General features: G+C 35.8%; 1 protein-coding gene across 2 annotated transcripts; it reads right to left on the bottom strand.

Moving 5' to 3' along the window:
- Positions 1–1710: 1710 nt before the first annotated feature.
- LOC106337692 (receptor-like protein 12) lies at positions 1711–4664 on the bottom strand. Of its 2 annotated transcripts, none has more exons than XM_013776822.1 (2): positions 4509–4664; positions 1711–4335 (listed from the first exon to the last, which is right to left on the bottom strand). In XM_013776822.1, coding segments are annotated over exons 1-2 (2493 nt in total). In that variant the 5' UTR covers positions 4511–4664; the 3' UTR covers positions 1711–1844. The 2 variants fall into 2 exon arrangements, with proteins under 2 accessions (XP_013632276.1, XP_013632277.1); XM_013776823.1 differs by lacking the exon at positions 4509–4664 and having other exon boundaries at positions 1711–3907; positions 4070–4481.
- Positions 4665–18976: the final 14312 nt, after the last annotated feature.

Below are 18976 nucleotides of genomic sequence, written 5' to 3'. Positions count from 1 at the left end.
CCACATCAAGAAAACAAAGAGAGAAAACATTTGTAAGAGAGAGTTCTCAAAACAAAATCTTTGTAAACCCTTTCCAAAATTATAAAGAGTCTTCTTCTTAAATCTTTTAGTTGTCTAATCCCATCTTCATCTCATCGATATTGGGTAATTTTCCCAACAATTGGACTGGTTGGTCTGATTGGGAATCGTTAAAAAGTCCTTTATTAACTTGTTTCTGGGAAGGACGCACCTTTGGTGTAGGAGTTATATCGTGCCTGCGGTAAACACTGTTTCATACTTATTTGAGTATAGAAATGAGATTAACGTTTCGGAAACAGGTACAACACGGGGACAGCTCGGGAGACATTTCAAGCAAGAGAGGACGGCAATAAGTTGACGGGAACGAAAGGATTAGGATATGTAACGTTTCCGAAACAGTTTGGCTTCAAAATTGGAACCTCGGTATCTTAGAGGTTTAGGTATCAGTAGTTGTAAAGGCCTACAAAATGGTCGAGTATGGAAAAGAAGTATGCTTTGATTTCAAACTATAATGAGAAAGTTGTAACCTTGACACAAGTCATCAAGCAACTGATGCTTTGATTAAGTAGAAGAATGAAAGATCTTTATGAATCAGTCACTTATATGAAGTGAAAATATGAACGATGGTGAGTCCAAACACAACACCAGGCACGAAACGTTTTGCGGCAGCTTTCCAGCTAAATATTTGATATTTTTCTTCCTTTTCTTCATTGATGTTGTTTTGTTGCTTATTTCTTCTACGCCGCCAGTTTTCAAGAGGAAGACCGTACTGCGAATGAAGAATGTTTTGGCTTTGAATCTTAGTGCCTTGTGGTATTGGACATTGAATCTTGTTGTAAGAGAAGTTCATTTATAAGCGTCTAAGTACTATTCTTATTGCTTATCAAACTGATTACAATCTCAAGTCACCAAACGATGCCTTGAGCCTTCAGAATCAAGAACAAGCTCTTGAAACAGCCTTCTTGAAGAGCTAAACTCAACAAGCCAAATGATCCAGCCTAACCAAAAAGGATGCACAACAAAAAAGGTAAAGATTCTATTTATACTCTTTCACTAATCTTCTCCTCTCTAACTGTCATCTCCTTTCCTCTTGCCAGCTCAACAACCCTCAGCCATCTCAGCACTAGCATTCAATATCTCTCATTCATCCTCGCTCGAAACGTGAGTTTTCCGAGATTTGGTGGGATTTTACTAAATAATCCATTTAGAGATAGATCCCAGTGACTGAATATTGGTTAAGTTCACCAGAGATAAAGGAATAAAGCATGTGAAAGCCTTGTTTGACATGTTGAGCAAAATCAATTCCTTGAGAAAACCAGTGGATTTGGGGATGTCTCCTTAGAGTCTGTTATCTGAAACATTGCTGGTTTTATAGATTGTGAAAACACTCCCAACCAGCTCCATCTCTGTTTCTTGACAAAAACAAAAACACTTTGTTCAGTAGCAAGGTGCCATACTTCCTTAATTAAGAATTCAATAATAGATAAATAACCAGGCTCCATCTATATGTTATGATAGTTCAACAGAGTTTCAGACTCTTTTTATGCTTTTGCTTGTTTCATGTTTTTATCTTCTTCTTTTTTTGTGACATATCTTGTTTGTATCTTCTAATTTTCTGTTAACAAGCTTATAGTTAACTACATTATCATAAACATGTGATTTCAGAGCAATCTTTCAGAGATAATTGATCCATTTATAACTGTTTTATACTATAACTATATATATTTTTGTTTCTACATACTTTGCAAGACAAATTATTTACAATAAAACTTATAAGTTAGAAGATAGTTATACAGATGTTGATACATCACGCAACCAATGCTTGATTAAGTAAAATAGTGAAAGATCCTCATGAACCAGCCATATTTATATGAATACAGGATATGGCCAATGGTGAGTCCACCTAGCACGCCAGGTACGTAGCCTATTGCAGCTGAAATCCAGCTTATTACTTGATCTTTTTCTTCCTTTTCTCCATCTTCCTCTTGCTTAGTTGCTTCTTCCTCTTTTCCTCCACAAGTTTCTTCGAGAGGAAAACCGCAGAGCCCGGGATTCTCTGCAAATGAAGAACTATTCTGGCTTTGAATCTGAGTGCCCTGTGGAATTGGACCTTCAAGCATGTTGTATGAGAAGTTCATCCGCGCAAGAAACGTCAGCTTCCCAAGCTCTGGTGGAATTTCACCAGATAATCTGTTTTGAGATAGATCCAATGATTGGAGATTGGTCAAGCTCGCCAGGGATGGTGGAATGCCGCCAGTGAAAACGTTGTTTGACATGTTTAGCACAATGAGTTCTTTGAGTAAGCCGATGGATATCGGAATATCTCCTTCGATTCTGTTTCCAGAGACATCAATGCTTTTGTAGATTTTGAAACCACTCCCAACCAGCTCCATATTTAACCCTTTGTTTGTTAGAGCTACCGACCTATGATAGAAACCAGAGCCACGTCCCAATATCCTAACCGGTGTACTATCTACAATTCCTACATCTGATGACATTGCACTCCAACCCGCAAAGTAATCTGAAGGCAAGACTCCAGTGAAGAGGTTTCTTGAAATGTCAAATATTCGAAGCTTGGGAAAAATCAAAGAAGCACCAAAAGAAAATATTTTGCCATGGAACTGGTTAGAGCGAAGGACTAAAATTTGTAGATTGGGTAATAACCTCAACCAGAATGGAAACTTGTCATTGAACATGTTGTCTTCCACGTTAAGAAACTCGAGACGAGTGCAGTTGATTAGAGACTTTGGAAGTCCTCCGGATATCTTGTTGTGACCAACATCAAGTGATTGCAAGTAAGCACCTATAGACTCCTCTGGAAAAACACCAGAGATACTATTGTTCCGAAGATTCAGCACCGAAAGAGTAGTATTGAAATTCTCAAAACACCGAGGAATAGAACCATTGAAGTTGTTGTTGGACAAAACAAGTGTATCAAGATAAACCAATTTGCATATCTCTCTAGATATCTCCCCCGAAAACCGGTTATCAGAGCAGGAGAAGTACATCAGAGACACTGGCAACAAAGGAAACGGATTTTGGAATGTGTTTGAACTTATATCAAGCATTATTTTTGCACTTTTTTGAATAACATCTTCTGATCCTTCAAAACCGTAGAAGGAGTTCTGAGAAATGTTCACGTACCACAACACTGGCAGCTTCCATAGCCACTCTGGTACTTGGCCTTCAATTTGATTGGCGGAAATGTCTAAGTAGATCAATCTGGTTTGGGATTGTATAAACTTGGGAAACTCAACAATACTGCATGATGATAAAGCCAAGAATTTAATGGGCGAGGGAAGATTGAGAGTTGGATTGATCTTCAAATTGATCCCTGAAAGATCCAAGTCACCAAGTGACGTGAGATGTGAGAGAAGACTCAAGTCAACCATAGTTTTGGTATTCATATTAGAGAGGTGAAGTAACCTAAGTGACTTGAGATGCAAGAAAATGGTGAAATCCACCTTGCCCCTCCTTGTGTTCCAGAAAGAGAGGTCAAGGGACACGAGGCTGACTAGTTTTGACAAGGATCTTGGGACTGGACCATTAAAATTGTTTTCTCCAAGGTATAAAACACGAAGTTTAGAGGGTGATGAGATGTCCCCGATCTCAAGAGGACCGGTGAAGTCGTTTCTCCCCAAATCAAGATCAACCAACGTAGGGATCATGAAGAGAGACAGCGGAACAGAACCGGAAAATGAGTTTCCCGAAATCTCAAAATAAATCAGTTTGGAGAGGCTACTCATGTTAGATGGAAGCATACCTTCGAACTTGTTAGAACGAAGGTCGATCCAAGTGAGCTCACTCAAATTGAGTAGTGCAAGAGGAAATTTCCCACTGAGATTGGCCGACACTAGTCGCAACTCTGTTAGTCGGTTCAGGTACCCCACTGAACCGGGTAGTTCACCATTGAAATCATTAACAGAGAGATCAAGATCAGTGAGATAAGAAAGATTTCCAAGTGAAGAAGGAATTTTTCCAAAGAGATTGCAACTGTAAAGTGTCAAATTCCTTAGGTATTTGAGATTGCTGATGGAAGCTGGTATAATACCTGTAAGATTATTCAAGCCAAGATCCAGGGTATGAAGATGTTGTAACCTGAACAGACTACTATTTGATCTCAAAGGGCCATTGAGAAAACTGTCTTGGAGGTCTAACTCGAAGACATTGCCCGTCTTAGGATCGCATGATATGCCTTTCCAAGAACAGCAATCAGTGTTGTTCCTCCAGCTCTCTGTCTTCCCAGCCATCACATTGTAGTGGAACTCGTTCTTAAACTCCAAAAGAGCATCTTTCTGGTATGGACGACACAAGTGCCTAGAAGAAGAAGCAATAACAAGTATTCTGTTAGAAAGAGAACTGATTAAACACAAACTCCATATCATCATCGTCCTCTCACTAAAAGAGGGCATCGTTTTTTTCCTGTGATTTTTTTTTTTCCTGTAAAACGAGTGATGTTGATGACTCTAAATCATTGGGTTCGCTCTTACATATATAAGGAGGAATCTAAAGCTTGATTTTCCAAGTCTCCCTTGTGAAGACTAAGTGCGTCGTGTTTTTTTGTTTTTTTGTTTGTTTTCTTTGATTTTGTTGTTGATGTGTGAAAAGGGTGACGTTGGTGACTTTAGATCCGCGGAATGATTTTTTACATATATGGAGGAATTTTGAAGCTTAGCTTGACAAAGTCTCGTGTAAAGACTAATTGATAAATGGTCCACAAAGCGGAGAAATTTGATATTTTTTTTTTTTTATTTAAATCAACTCATTTTATTCAAAAAACCTTATTACAAGACTAGCAACCTACCTTTCTGACCATATACCAGGAAGCTATACCCAGGGACTTAACAATGCCCTTAAAATAAACTCAACCAAAAACCCAAAGGGGTAACTGAGGAACTACTAGCGCGTCTCATGTTCCTAGAGAGAGGATCCAACCTTGATCGCAGAGTTTTCTTAACCTCCTGTATAACACTCTGAGCCGATCTGCATATATTCGTGTGCAAACGAGAATTCGTGTGAAATTTGATATTCAATGTGTTATTTTATCTTACAGAACATCCAACGCCACATACGAGATTTCTCGTTAGGTATCTCCACACCTTGAAGGTCCCGGGTTGTGAGCTAATCGCCTTAGACGCTTTGCAGATTGCCTTTGATATTTTCAACGCACTAAACGCAACTTTCCCATCCATATGTTGTGTAGGTTAAGCTCGAGAAAGTAACGAGTGAGATGATATTCATATCATTACTCGTTTTAATAATTCAATTCCCGCTCTTGATGGGTTGCCACGACAGTGACAGTGAAAGTGACGTTGAACCCTTTAATCGAAATCAAGTCTCTTTGGTTCTTTGTGGCCGACTTTTTAACGGGCCAGGCTTTTTTTCTTTAATGAACTGGTTGAATAAAATAAAGTCAACTAATTCTTCGTCTCTCACGCCTTTGACATCTACTCAAGTGACTCGCCTTTAATCTTTGGGCTGAAGAAAAAAAAACACACAAAATTCGGGAAATTTGATTATAACCTAAAAATTTATAATTAAGTGAATACACATAAACAGAGCATGATAAAAATACAAGCTATACAATATGTATCAATTAGGTGGACGGTTTGCACGTTTGTGTGGATATAAATTTGATACTTAGGTTGATATTTAAATTTTTAACGATATGTTATATTCTCTTATGTAATCTATCATTCTGCATGTTTATATGTAGTATGAAGAGATTTATATATAACTTGGTAGGAAAATATAGTAAAAATATTATTGAATTATAATAAGACATTCAATATAATGTCGACTTAATTTTTTTTTTTTTTTTTTTTTTTTTTTTTTTTTGATTAACCTGGAGGGACTTCCACCCCCAGGGGCCAACCCCTCGGCGCGAGGCGGACCATTTGGTATTATGGGGAATTAGATATCCCAATTGCCTGGCCAGCGGTTCGAACCCGGGTGCGTATTGAGGCCGAAGCTCTCTCAACACCACCAGACTTAATTTTTGTTTCCAGAACCACTATTGAATCATCTGTTTCGACATTAGTATGATTCTTAGATTGATTGTATACATTTATATGATTGCTCATGATCAACTGTATTGTCACACCTGTAATTCAGCTTAACCAAGACGGCATGAATTCACATTGCCTTTACCAACAAAAACCACATAAAAAGGCCAATGCAAATCTCATTCCTAAGGATCGAATCCAAAAGTCTTACAATAATCATACTAAAACGAATAGGAATTCACATTGCCTCCACGTGATCTGTGTTACTACATTTTTACTTCACATACAGGCACGCCGCATGCCTGCTCCGGTGATGAATCATGCCAACCCATACGGTCGCCACATGGTCCGGTCAAGAAACGATATAACGCCCAAGACATACATATACGTTGTTCCACTACGTTACACTGGCACACATAGGCCTTAAGCCTTTCTCTAACTCATATACATCACCCACATATACCATGACCCCAATCAATACAATCATCACATACAATCCCCAAGCATCATTCAACCATATTTTAACAACCTTAGCAATAGATATATGTCTTTCACACATCAAACATCAATATATATATATCAAATGTATAAGCATATATTTATAGATCTATGGAAAACAACATGTAGGGATGAATGATCAACCTAGACACTTCTACCATGATGAGATAATGATAGAAGGAGATAGAGATTGCAACAAGCCCTCACCTTAGCCTAGATCTGTGAGATGAGATAAGAATTGATGTAGATCTGAGTTCTACGGGCCTTCACGAACCATATCTACAAGAACAAAGATTGGTTTTCACCCAAACCCTAGATCAAAGATCCAGAAGAAGAAAGAGACAAAGAAGAACAAAGAGAGAGTGACTAGGGTTTTTTTACCTTCACTAGTAGCTGGATCTACAAGAAAAAGAGTAGAAGACTCAAGGAAACGACGTGAAGGGATCGAAACATGGCGAGATCTTCTCTCCGGTGATACTATGCGGTGGTCGGTGGAGGTTTGGTGGCCGGGGGCTGCTCTCTCTCCAACTAGGCAGGGCTTCGCTGTGTTTTGCTTTGTAGAGAAATTCCTAAGGGCTGCCTCTTTTTTTATAGAAGAAGAAGGGGAAAACCCTAGGATTTTCTTTTCATGGACCAAATTATCATGGGTCTTGTCATTAAATATTAGGTTCGGGTCTGGGATGTGACATATATGCTCTCTACCCGACCCCCAAAATCGTAAATTTTGAAGACCTCAATAATTTTCATTCTAATCATTTTAGATTGATGTTTAAATTTATATTCATATATATGTATGTAATAAATAATTCATGCATGTTGATATGTAGTATTCAGACTTATTTGGTGGTCAATGAAATATAGGAGCAATATAATCAACTTATAATGAAATTAACTTAAATAAAGAGTTTAAACATAACATTGATCCCATTTTAGTTCCCGATACCACCAACACTCCAGTCTGATGAGTCTTAGTCTAATTCATTTGCAAAGAAGAACATGCATATATTGTTATCAGTATTATATTTGTATTATTTGATACTTATATACTTAAATCATTAGTATATAACATACAATGATCGTAGTTCATTAACTTCAGACACATCAGGGTTACACAGTACTTGGTTGTATTTATCGAAATCCGTAAAAATAACTAAACTTGCAGGTAAATCCAATATTAAAGATTAATGCGGGTTATACTTAATATTTCAAATAAATACAAACAAAAAATACCATCTGGGAACTGATTAATATGCCAAAATCATAATAAACATATTTAAGGTTCTGCTGATTGTTGAGCACGAACTCGTTGTCGCTCAAACTCAACGTCAACGTCACCTACTGCTTGGCATTCGATTCTACGTTCGCCCTGTATAACAAACATGTTATGATTAAATAGTATATGTATATATATATCTGTGTGTGTGTGTCGATCTATACAGTAACAAAGAATATACCTATCGTCTACAGTAGAGAAACTCAGGAATGCAAGAACGTTTTTCTTAGTTTGGTCATTCAAAATGAATTGGAGAGGTCTACACTAATTACCATGCCAATAACTTTTGAAATAAATATTGTCATTAAACAAACAAAACGATTGGAATGTTTTGAATAAGGTAAGTTATTATTACTCACTAACAGAAGTTTTGAAAGCAAGCCTCATATTGATAATATCAGCAAATCTCAAAGGATAGTAGAAGTACAACAAAGATGATATAAAAACAATGTGCTTAACGATGAGTGATATAGTGAATTTGAGTTTAAAGATGTTATTGGTTATCCTGGTTCTACCAACGTTTTTTTTATCATGAAATCCTTGGTAGAATAGCAATTGTTTTCCCGGAAGTCATTATGAGGAATAGTTATTTTTCTTCCCTTGAAATATACATGGTACAACAGTAAAAAAAAAAAAACATACATTTATACATGCTACCAAATTATCCCCTCGAATAAACATTGTACAACAATAAAAGACATACATTTCTACATGCTACCAAATTATTCTAAGGAAATAACGAAAGCAGAGAACTAAAAATTTAGTTAAACATCTGACCTCGGAATCAACCAAAATAATTTCAAGTTGTAATAGAGGAGATGGTAATTTTTGTTTTCCATCTTTGTTGTATCTTAACTTGAATACGTTGAGTGTTTTTTTTGAGCTAGGTTCAGGGTGGAGAAAGATGTATAAGTTGTCATGTTGATTAAGAGAAAAAAAAATATTCACATGTAGAAACCAATTCGAAAATATCTAATTCCATTTGAGAATACCTTCCCCTCAATGTAAATAATTTCACATATTTTGTATTTTAACCAAAAATATATTGGCTTCAAAAATTAATATTTCGATAATACCAAAATCTATACTTTAATGATGAGAAGAAATGAATGTCATAATCTGTTGAAATAATGTTACCAAGTAATCTCGATAACATCAAATACGGTTTTACGCAAAGTTGATGTTGTGTAGCTTTACAGACAGTAGTTAGGCATTGACGAATCATTTTTGATGTTTTATATTAATATTGGTTGATAAATAGAACACAATACAACTCTTAATCATGATGATAAACTGAAAATCATCATAGAAAAGATGAAAATAAAAAAGTTTTGTTTTATTAATTATTATGCATTTAAAATAAAAATGAAAATCATTAAATAGTAGAGCAACATATCAGAGAAAAGATGTGATATATTAATGATTGTTATCAAATACAAATGCAATGTAAGCATTTTCCTAGGTATGATAAACAAAACCATTAACAGCCATAAGATCAACGTAGGATCATGGACATCTTATGACATGTAACATCTCACGTAAGTAGTAAAGTTCACCGAGACCATTAGGACATTTAGCAATGACAGATGCACGTGTTCAAATCTTACGTCGAGGTCTCCAATCTTGTTTCTTCGTATCCCAGACAAAACCAGCAGAAAATTCTGCATAAAGATAATATTGCTCATATGGATATATAGCATTAAACTTCATCCATGAAAGTAATTTGAGATTGGAAAGAGACAATTGTGATAAGTTAGAACTACCAAACTCGATCGGTAAATCAGGAAGATGAAATGACAACACCATCTGCTTGGTTGTATCTAACCCTATAATTAAAGTATAATAATCGTCAAATATAAAGCATATTTTACTAAACTTTAAGTAAATATGTACAATTGGAAAGAGTGATTAGTAAGGGAAAATTTAAACATATGTGTTAAGAGAAAACACCTAGTTCGTGAAGATCTTTCATGTTTCGTGTATTCCATGACATGGGCTCTAGTTTATTTGTATATATGTGGTTGTTTATATTACATAATAGGAGGTTGTCCACGCTTCGCGCGGAATATTGTTTTATTATTGATAAAAATATGATTTTTTTGATAATGTAATTATGTTGTCGATATTATTTGTTAAGAGCATTATTGGTGTTTTTAGTGTGTTATGTAATAGTAGGTGATAGGTTAATATATTTAATTTTTTTTTTGAATAATGTGTTGTTGTGTGTATAGTACTTGCTAGTAGTGAAGTGAACCTATAACGTAAAAGAATATTGAATTTCAATAACTTTGCATCTACGCATTTGTTGATTTTAAGATTAACGGTTTCAGCGTCAAAATTGTATTATACTTTTTTCATATTTTTGAAAATTATAATTTTTAATATGTTTTTTGCCTCCTCCTCAGATTTTGACCTTAGGCCGTCACTGTCTATGTATTTCGTTATCTTTCTGGTGTCCAGTGCTTCTCACCATCACCGGAAAAAAAAATCACATTTTTCTCTTGTTCTTTCTTTCTTTTTTCACCTGTGTATATTGTATTTGTTGTAGATCGGGTTTATGAGTTTTTCAGTTGTTCGGTTGATTCTCACGGCATTGTAGGCTGTTTCAGTTAATATTGACTGCTTCTCTTCTTCCTTAGATTTCAGCTGATGTTAGGAACTTCATCTCCTTGGTTGGGTCAGAGTTTAGTTGTCTTTGATATTGTATTCCTTGTCGTTGGCTTACCGTCAATAGTCTCTGCTCGTCATGGTTTTCAAGATTTTTTTTTGGTGTTCTGACTTCTATGTTCTCTTTCATAGCTCGAGGACAGCTCTGTAGTTTGCTGATTTCGTTTCGTCTCCTTTTCCCTCTCTATTCTCGCATCTCTTTGCAGCTTTCACCGCATCTCTGGTGGCTCTCCCTTTTACCATATTTGCCACTCGAGGTTTGGATAATGTTTTCGTTCGTGTATGCTATGTGGGCTTGGAAAGTTATTTCTGGTCTCAAGTTTAGTCTCTGATTTTTCGAAGGCTGTCTTCCATTCTCCCTCTTTCAAGTTATTTCTTTTCTTTCCATGTTTCCCTAGGTATAGGTGTGCGGAGTTAGTCTCTTGGAGCTTTGGTCCCTTCTATCCAGAGCGTTGTGGTTTTTCACTTGCATGGCCGTCTTGTATGTTTTTGTTTAGTTTATGAGGTGTTTCTTACCTTTTAGCCACTGGTTGTGATTCCGGTGCTTTAGGCATATATCTTCGTGCTTCTTGGTGGCTTTGGCCTTCGATTATTATTCTACCGTTGGCCCGTTTTTTGGTTATTTGCGTTGGTGCTCTAGTTTATTATTCTTAATTTGATTATCTTATGGTATTAATAGTGAACTAAATATATAATTTGTAAATGAAATAATAAAAATTAATAAAAATAATAAAATGGTGAAAGTTTATGCTATTTTAGTTGTGAATAAATTAAATATTTAAAATATATTTTATTTATTCTTGAATTTCAGGGACCAATAAGTGTGAGAAGGATTATATAGTACACAAATAGAAATTGATGAAGCAAATTGCAATAATCTGAAAAAGAAGGATTTAAAATACAAAAAAAAAATATGAGGACACATGTCAACAAACCTCCCTTCCACATGTCATAAGAAGGGAAAAAATCAACTTTATATATATAGATAGATAGATAGATAGATAGAGAGAGAGAGGAAAAAGAATGTATCTATTAGGGTATCCAGTTATAATTTAATGGTATTTTGACTATAAGTATGATTAAATAACAAAATCTAAACAAATATATTTTATAGATCATTATACCCTTAAATATATTGTTAAGATATCGAACCTGAGATTATAAAGTAAAGCTTGAAAGGTAAAATGGCAATGTATATAACAGAATATATTGGTATAAAAGCTCTGATGATATCATCATTAGTCTCTGGAATATCAAATCTTTCATTTACGATTTTGTTTACTCTGTGAAATATATTAATTTTAACAATTACAGAAAATATTCTTTGAATATATTTTAACAACTACAAAACATAAGACATAATGGAAGATGAAACGAAAAGACACATACCAACCAAAATTGCATTATAATTTGTTTTATTATAGATATATAACAAAAGAGTTATATGTCTTAACAATATTCAGGGAATAGATATAAAATATGATACTAAGGATGAATTGTTGTCATGACACAAGTGTCAAACCCATGGCTCGAACCCGGGTTATTGAGATATAAACACCAACATTTATACCACTAAGCTAAATAATACTTTGTACCGAGAAACAACCGTCGTTTGTCGTTTACATGGATCAAAATCTACCGGAGTGGTTCACAGAGTCAGTATGAATCTGTATTTGATGACAAAAAAAAAAAAAAGACACAAGTGGTATTGGATTCTCTGCGGAAGAAAGTGCATATCATCAAAACAGAGGGAAATGTTACCTTCCAAGGTATTCAAACAAACAACAGAATCTCAGTAATGTTGCACGTATAAATGTTAGGGAGCATGAACTGCGAGATAATACTAATGAATGTAGAGTAGGATGATACGTTTAAGGTCTTAAAAGGGTAACCACAAGCAAAGGGAGATGCATTTACTATTGACTGGATCTAGAGATGACGCCCTTTTCGCGAGAACCGTATTGTTTAGCGGCAATAGAGATTGTTGAGTTGAAAAAGCAGCTAGATGATCTGATAGACAATGGGATTATTAGATCAAGTAACTACACCGTGGGTCGACGGCTAGGATTCTTACAGATCATCAATCTTAAGTATATCTTCATTATGGGGATTTGAGTTTGAGATACTGCAGCTGGATAGATCTGTTGGCATACTACGAACTCAAGATCACATACCATCTTTGTAAGGCCAACCAAGTGCAGATGTGTTGAGTAGACCTTGAAGCGATGTGTAAAAAATCAAGAAGGTTAAAGAACTGTCTGAGACATTTGCTAGCCTCAGGTTATGTATATTTACTGTAGAGTTAGAGGCAGTTGGTCTAGAGGCATTGAATCTAGCATACTTACTTTGGAGGATACGACAAACCCAAAGAAAAGACGAGGCTTAGAAAAGCATATCAAAGAAAATATTCAGCAATTACACCACAACTAGCACACTTGATATACCATGAATTTTATGATTTATTAACCATGGTATATAAGTGTTTTGGAATCTATTTATTATGTTTTGCAGTTTTTTTAGAGTATTTACAGGATCATGAGTGTTTTGGAGATATGTGGTGATTTTAGAGCATTTTGAGATAAACCTATAAGAAACTCGTAGCTGTACGTCGAACCAGTCCAGAGTCGACATTCAGAGTCAAAAATCGATCGACGGACATCTCTTGTCGTCGATCGACAGCGGAGCGCGCAAGGCTCGACTTGGTTCCTAGCTGACTTATAGGCCAAGTTCCACATCAATTACAAAAATACCACTGACCGACTTTAACCTAATATTTATATGCTATGGCATTGTTTTGGGCAACACACGCTTTCATACTTTCATATTTTCACAGCAAACATATTTAGGGTTTGTAGTAGTTTGGAGAGAAGATCCAAGACTCCTTCAGAGCTTTGTATTGGAACTCGAGTTTTTCTACCTTATTCTATTTATGCATTCTATTTAGATATTTTCTATGTTCTGTTTTGCTATATATGTCTGAGTAATTTCTATTGTTAGATTTAGGGTTTAATTAAGGTTATGAGGGATTAGCCCAAACTATAGAACTGCTAAGGTGATATACATCCTTCAAGGAATTGCTTGTAATGCTTGTATTCTAGAGTACCTAACTAGAACCCTGAAATTAGGATAATTAGGCGCACACAACGGCATGGTATGTTACATGAATTGATTCCCTTGAGTTAGGATTGTTAGAAATAAGCGATATCTGATTTAGTTAAGACTAGTGAACCTATCAATCAACTCGCTAAAGTTTGCCTAAGAAAACATCGATCGACGTTCGTTTTGTATCAATAAGCGAAAGCAGAGATATTGGACTTAGTCAATAGGATTGATTCGCACACGGAAGCTGGAATACTTTCTCATTAGAATTCGTGTTCTAGGATTGACAACCTAAGCATTTATATCATTATAATCTTGATTACTTGAAATCATAGATCTAGCTAATTTCTAATAATTGTTTACAACCTCAACCAATCAATCAATCAACTGAACAACTACCTTGTTCACCTCTGCTTTTTATTGATTTACTTTGTTTGCCTAGCTTAATCATAAACTGATTAAGATCTATTGTGTGCCCTAGCTCCTTGTGGATTCGATCCCTAAGTACGACAACAGAACCTCTTATTTGAGAGAGTAAAATTCACTCATTGGGGTAATTTGAGTGATATCAACACCACAACCGAGTATGTGTACTTGAGGATGGCAATTAAGAAAATAGAAATCTTACAACAAGTTGACCACTCACGTTTCTTCATACACCAAAAAATACCAAGGTGAACCAGATTTGAAGTGTTACTATCACTGGACTGGTATGAAAAGGATGTGGCTACCTTTGTTTCGTGTTGTCAGACTTGTCAGATTAAGGCGAATTATCATGTATCTATCGAATTAGTACAAAATATGCCTCTATCAGATTGGGAATGAGATATTGTGACTATGGATTTTGTCAGTAGATTGTTGAAGACGAGTGGCAGGTAAAAGGCCGTATAGGTGACTGTGGACGGATGGACGGAGTCAGCAAATCAGTTCATTTTCTACCAAAAAAAAAAGACAAAGGAAAACGATTTGCAAGGAAATACATCAAAGTAATTGTGGGATTGCACAGTGTGCATGTCAGTATTGTGTCAGATCGAGATACGGAATACACATCTACTTTTTAGTGAGCCTTTTTAGGTAAATGATATTAATCCAATTTTTTTTTTACGAGAAAATTACTCTCATAGACACTTCATGTCTTTTCATTCACTCCATTAGACACTTTGTGCTGGACACACACTTTCTATGTGGCGAATGACAAGCATTCCCTTCAACCATTTCTCTCTCTCTCTCTTCTTATTTCATTCGGCGAGATGCTTTTAATTTTTATTTTATTTCTTTTCTTTTCTTTTTTTCAATTTCAAAAATCTTATAACTTTCCTAATCTCTATTTCTGATCCCTCTTTCTCTTTTTTTTTTAACGTCTGGTTAATGCTATTACAACGATGAGAAATATTACATAGACGATTCTACAGCCGACAATTCTACCACCTTGTGTGAATAACGTCTGACTGCGCCACTCCGAGCCGCCCTATAAGATCCATGTCAGATGGTATGCCCATCTCCATGCTGAAGATCTCTTGTAACCCATTTTCTCCATAATTCTGCATAATTTGGATTTTCTGGGGTTTGAACCCTAGACCTCTTGGTGTAGAAGCATTAACGAACCTTTAGTTAAACTACTTCCACAATCTCTCTTTCTCTCTCGTTACCTTCTTCTTTTCACTCCTTATCTCTTGTTCCAAATCTTTTTTTTAATTAAAAAAAAAAGAAAAGAAAAATTTATGTCGGTGGCTCCTCTCCTCAACATCCATTCAGATCCAAACAACACCAGTTACAAGAACTCTAATCCTTTCTTAGGCTAAACATTTATTTTATCTCCTCTCTCAATCTCTTTTCAGTCTCTATTCCAGTCTCTAAAATCTCCACCAACGAGAGCTTCTTCGACGGCGGTGGATAAAGCGATGAGTTCTTCATCTTTCACGAGATAAAGGCCATAGTGTCGGTGTGGTTGAGGTGGCTGTGGATACCTCAATGGAGGCTGTAGTGGTTATGGAGGAGGAGGATGTGGTGGATACAGAGTTGGTAAATGTGAGGGGTGGTGGAAGTGCGGTGGAGGTGGCTGTGGATACTGCAATGGAGACGGAGGATGGTGGAGGTGTGGTGGAGGTGGTTGTGGCTGTGGATACCGCAATGGAGGCTATGGTGGTTATGGAGAAAGAAGTGGTGGATACGGAGGTGGAAGACGTGAGAGATAGATACAGTGGTGGTGGAAGTAGCTACTCTTAAAAGAGAAAGTGGTGGTGGATACGGTGGATGTAAAACATGTCCAGATACACTTGAAAGATATATTAAAAAAATATGGATATCAAAAATTGTTTATGAAAATTGTATCCACATAATTATGTACATAAGTATTTTATTTGAACTTAGAAAACGAACACTCACCGCGAGATCCAAATTTACTTTAAGATCTTGTGGCTTATAGTTAAGTCCACTAATTAATAAACTAACACTAATTAATTGCCTAACTAAAGTAATAAGAAGCCAAATAATTAAAAAAAATTCTAACTAAACACAACTACAACAACTCGGCTAAAGGGTTTAGTTGTCTAAAAAGTACTTCAATTCCATAAATTGTGTGCTACAAGCAAATTGTGTTCTTTTGTGTGTGGGAACTGAAATCCGCACTGTCGACTTCCGTTGATTTAGGAAAGATAGGAAACCCTAAATTTTCTAGAGGTCTCGGATATCTGCTAAACCACACGCCAAGCAATCAGAAACACAAAAATATAGACTAAAAATATGAGAATCGAAAAGAGAGCAAGAAGTGTTTTATTCCGAATTTGTGTATAAGTGTTACAACAAGGTAAGAGCCTTGGCTACAAGAGTTGTTGGCGATACCCCTAATTCTAGCAGCCTAAGACTGCGGAAACCTAGTTGAGTCGCAGCTCGATAACAAAAACGGAAAGTTGCCTAAATGCTCTAATTGCTAAGTTTGCTCTGAGTAGAAAAAAATGCGTCCTCTCTGCATCTTCAACCTCGACGTCCTTATATACTCCTCCTAGAGGTTGGTTGCTCTTTCCTTTGCTGCCCTCAGTCGAGTTTATCGCTTCGCGGAAATATTCCATTTTGCTTCGATCTTCGTGTTTATTTTTGGAAACTTCACATTTATCCTCCGAACTTGACATTTATCTTCTCCTGCTGAATAAAAGATAAACCGTCATAACGATTTGGGCTCGATTTCTTATAAAATCGTGAGTGGGCTTTTAGCCGCGTTCTGGACCCTTTCGAGCCGTTTTCCGACTTAACCGTTTTTACGATTTATCGAAAGAGCGCTTCCGAAATGACGTCTATTCCGAAGAAGGTTCAAATTTCTCGTATAGTGGAGGCAGTTCACGGTGTTTAGTTTACCGTTGTCGTTTTATACGATCAATTCAAACTTTATACGAGAAAGCGAGTTCTTGCGGTTTTTAAATCGTAAAGTTCCGATGGTGACTCCGATCGAGATGAAACAAGAGCAAGTTCGATCCGATCTCGAAAGAGGGAGCTGCGAGGACGGGATGAAGGCAAGTCAGTTGATCCAACTTGCCAAACGGGTGAGTTGGATGTTACTTTTGGCCTAACTCGCACGTTCGGCGAGTTGGACGGTGCGTTCGGTCCAAGCGAGTTGGACGGTGCGTTCGGTCCAACTCGCCCCTTGTTGGACGGTGCGTTCAGCGAGTTGGACGATAGTGCCTTATTGTTGTTTCGTTGTTTGGGATCCGTTTGTGCGAGGCCTAGGGTAACCTTTTTCGAAGACTTATCGTGTGAATCATTTTCGGAGTTGTTACGAAACTCGATTTAGGTTTTTCCGCTTTTCTTTTGAATTTTATCCTTTTTTTTAAAGAAGACATTTCCCGGGAAATTTCTGACGTTGATTCCGTCGTGATCAATTTCGACCCCAATATTGTGTAGGAAAAAAGACAAATGTGTCTTTTATGGTAACTCACTCTTTTTTTCCACTGCAAGATTATATCTATATTATTAAAACTGAAGTACACATTGAAATTGTTTGGAAACATGAATAGCACTATAAATGAGATTTTTTGGAAAAATGAATGGCAGTATAAAAAATAAAGTATATTGTCATTTTAGTAATTTTATTAATATAATTACATTAATTGTTTTTTCATATTTCACCCAGTTTAATAATTTCATTAATTATATTACCTTAACAATACATCATATCCTTAATTATATTACCATAATAAGTAGATTTTTTTATTAATTTTCAACATTAACTTTGTGCCAATTATAAATTCAAAAAGGTAAAATAATTGGGTTTTGCATATGGTTAAACGTTCGGTTTAGTTTGTTTTACTAAGAAATTTTTTTATTTTAGTTTCAATCGGTGAAAAATTACGTAGACAAAAACATAATTCAAAGACATGTTTTTGTGAATAAAATAATAACTTAAATCAAAGTAATGAAAATATATTACATTTATTGTCACTTAATTTTTCGCTCCATATAATTATTTTACTAAATAAAAAACTATTTATATTTCACTTAAGTTAGCCAAACACATAGTAAAGAGTCTTTTTTATTAGTTTTAAAATTAGTTAGGCATCAACATTGGCTATCCATTTAGGTACGAATTCGTTTATTTTTTAAATTAGGCTCCACTTGAATATTATAAATTTATGTGTGGGTTTTTAGTTCGTTCCTTCTGGGTCTGTATGAGTTCGGTTCTGATGTATAGAAACCTAAAAATACCTAAAAAATAAATGTATCTGAAACGGGTTCGGATATTTGTATAAAATATAACCATATTACTCGATTCGGTCGAGGTCCTTTGAATACAATTAGTTATATTATGACACATCTGAAATATATAATACTAATTATTGAAAAACAAATATCAATGTATAAAAATATAAGAACCAATATCTATGCGGATGTGTGGGTCATTCTCTGGTTGAGATTAAACCAAACATTACAAAGCAGTAATCGAAAACCGGCTAACATTAACAACCCCCCCAGAAACAAAAACTAGAGGAAGAAAAATCATTCCCTATAAAATAAAGCCATCAGGCGACCTATATGTCCCCGGAAACCATAAACAAAAGTTACATGCTAAGAATCTAAACAATGCAAAATCGATCTAACAAGATAACAACCTGAAAATAGCAAAGACCAATCAGGAGAGAATGAATATAGGAAAAGCAAACATCACATTCGACTTTTATTAAAGGAGACCAAAGGCGTCACTCACAAGTAAAAACGTAAAGGCACAACTAAGGAAGACGCTGAGAAGAAACTGTTTAACCACATGACTTCCGATGACATGATGATAAATGAGCCGAAGCTCCATATCCTTTCAAACAAGCTAGATATTCTCTACAAAAATACGTAGCATAGAACCGGGCCATGGAGAGAACCGAACCTTTGCAACGATTCAAGGATGAGCAAAACTCCATAATTAGACAACTTCACG

The sequence above is a fragment of the Brassica oleracea genome, chromosome C4 (genome assembly GCF_000695525.1).
Source record: "Brassica oleracea var. oleracea cultivar TO1000 chromosome C4, BOL, whole genome shotgun sequence".
In the NCBI taxonomy this organism is placed as follows: Eukaryota; Viridiplantae; Streptophyta; class Magnoliopsida; order Brassicales; family Brassicaceae; genus Brassica; species Brassica oleracea.
Note: the sequence above shows the minus strand (reverse complement) of the source record. Positions and strands in the feature narration are given on the sequence as shown.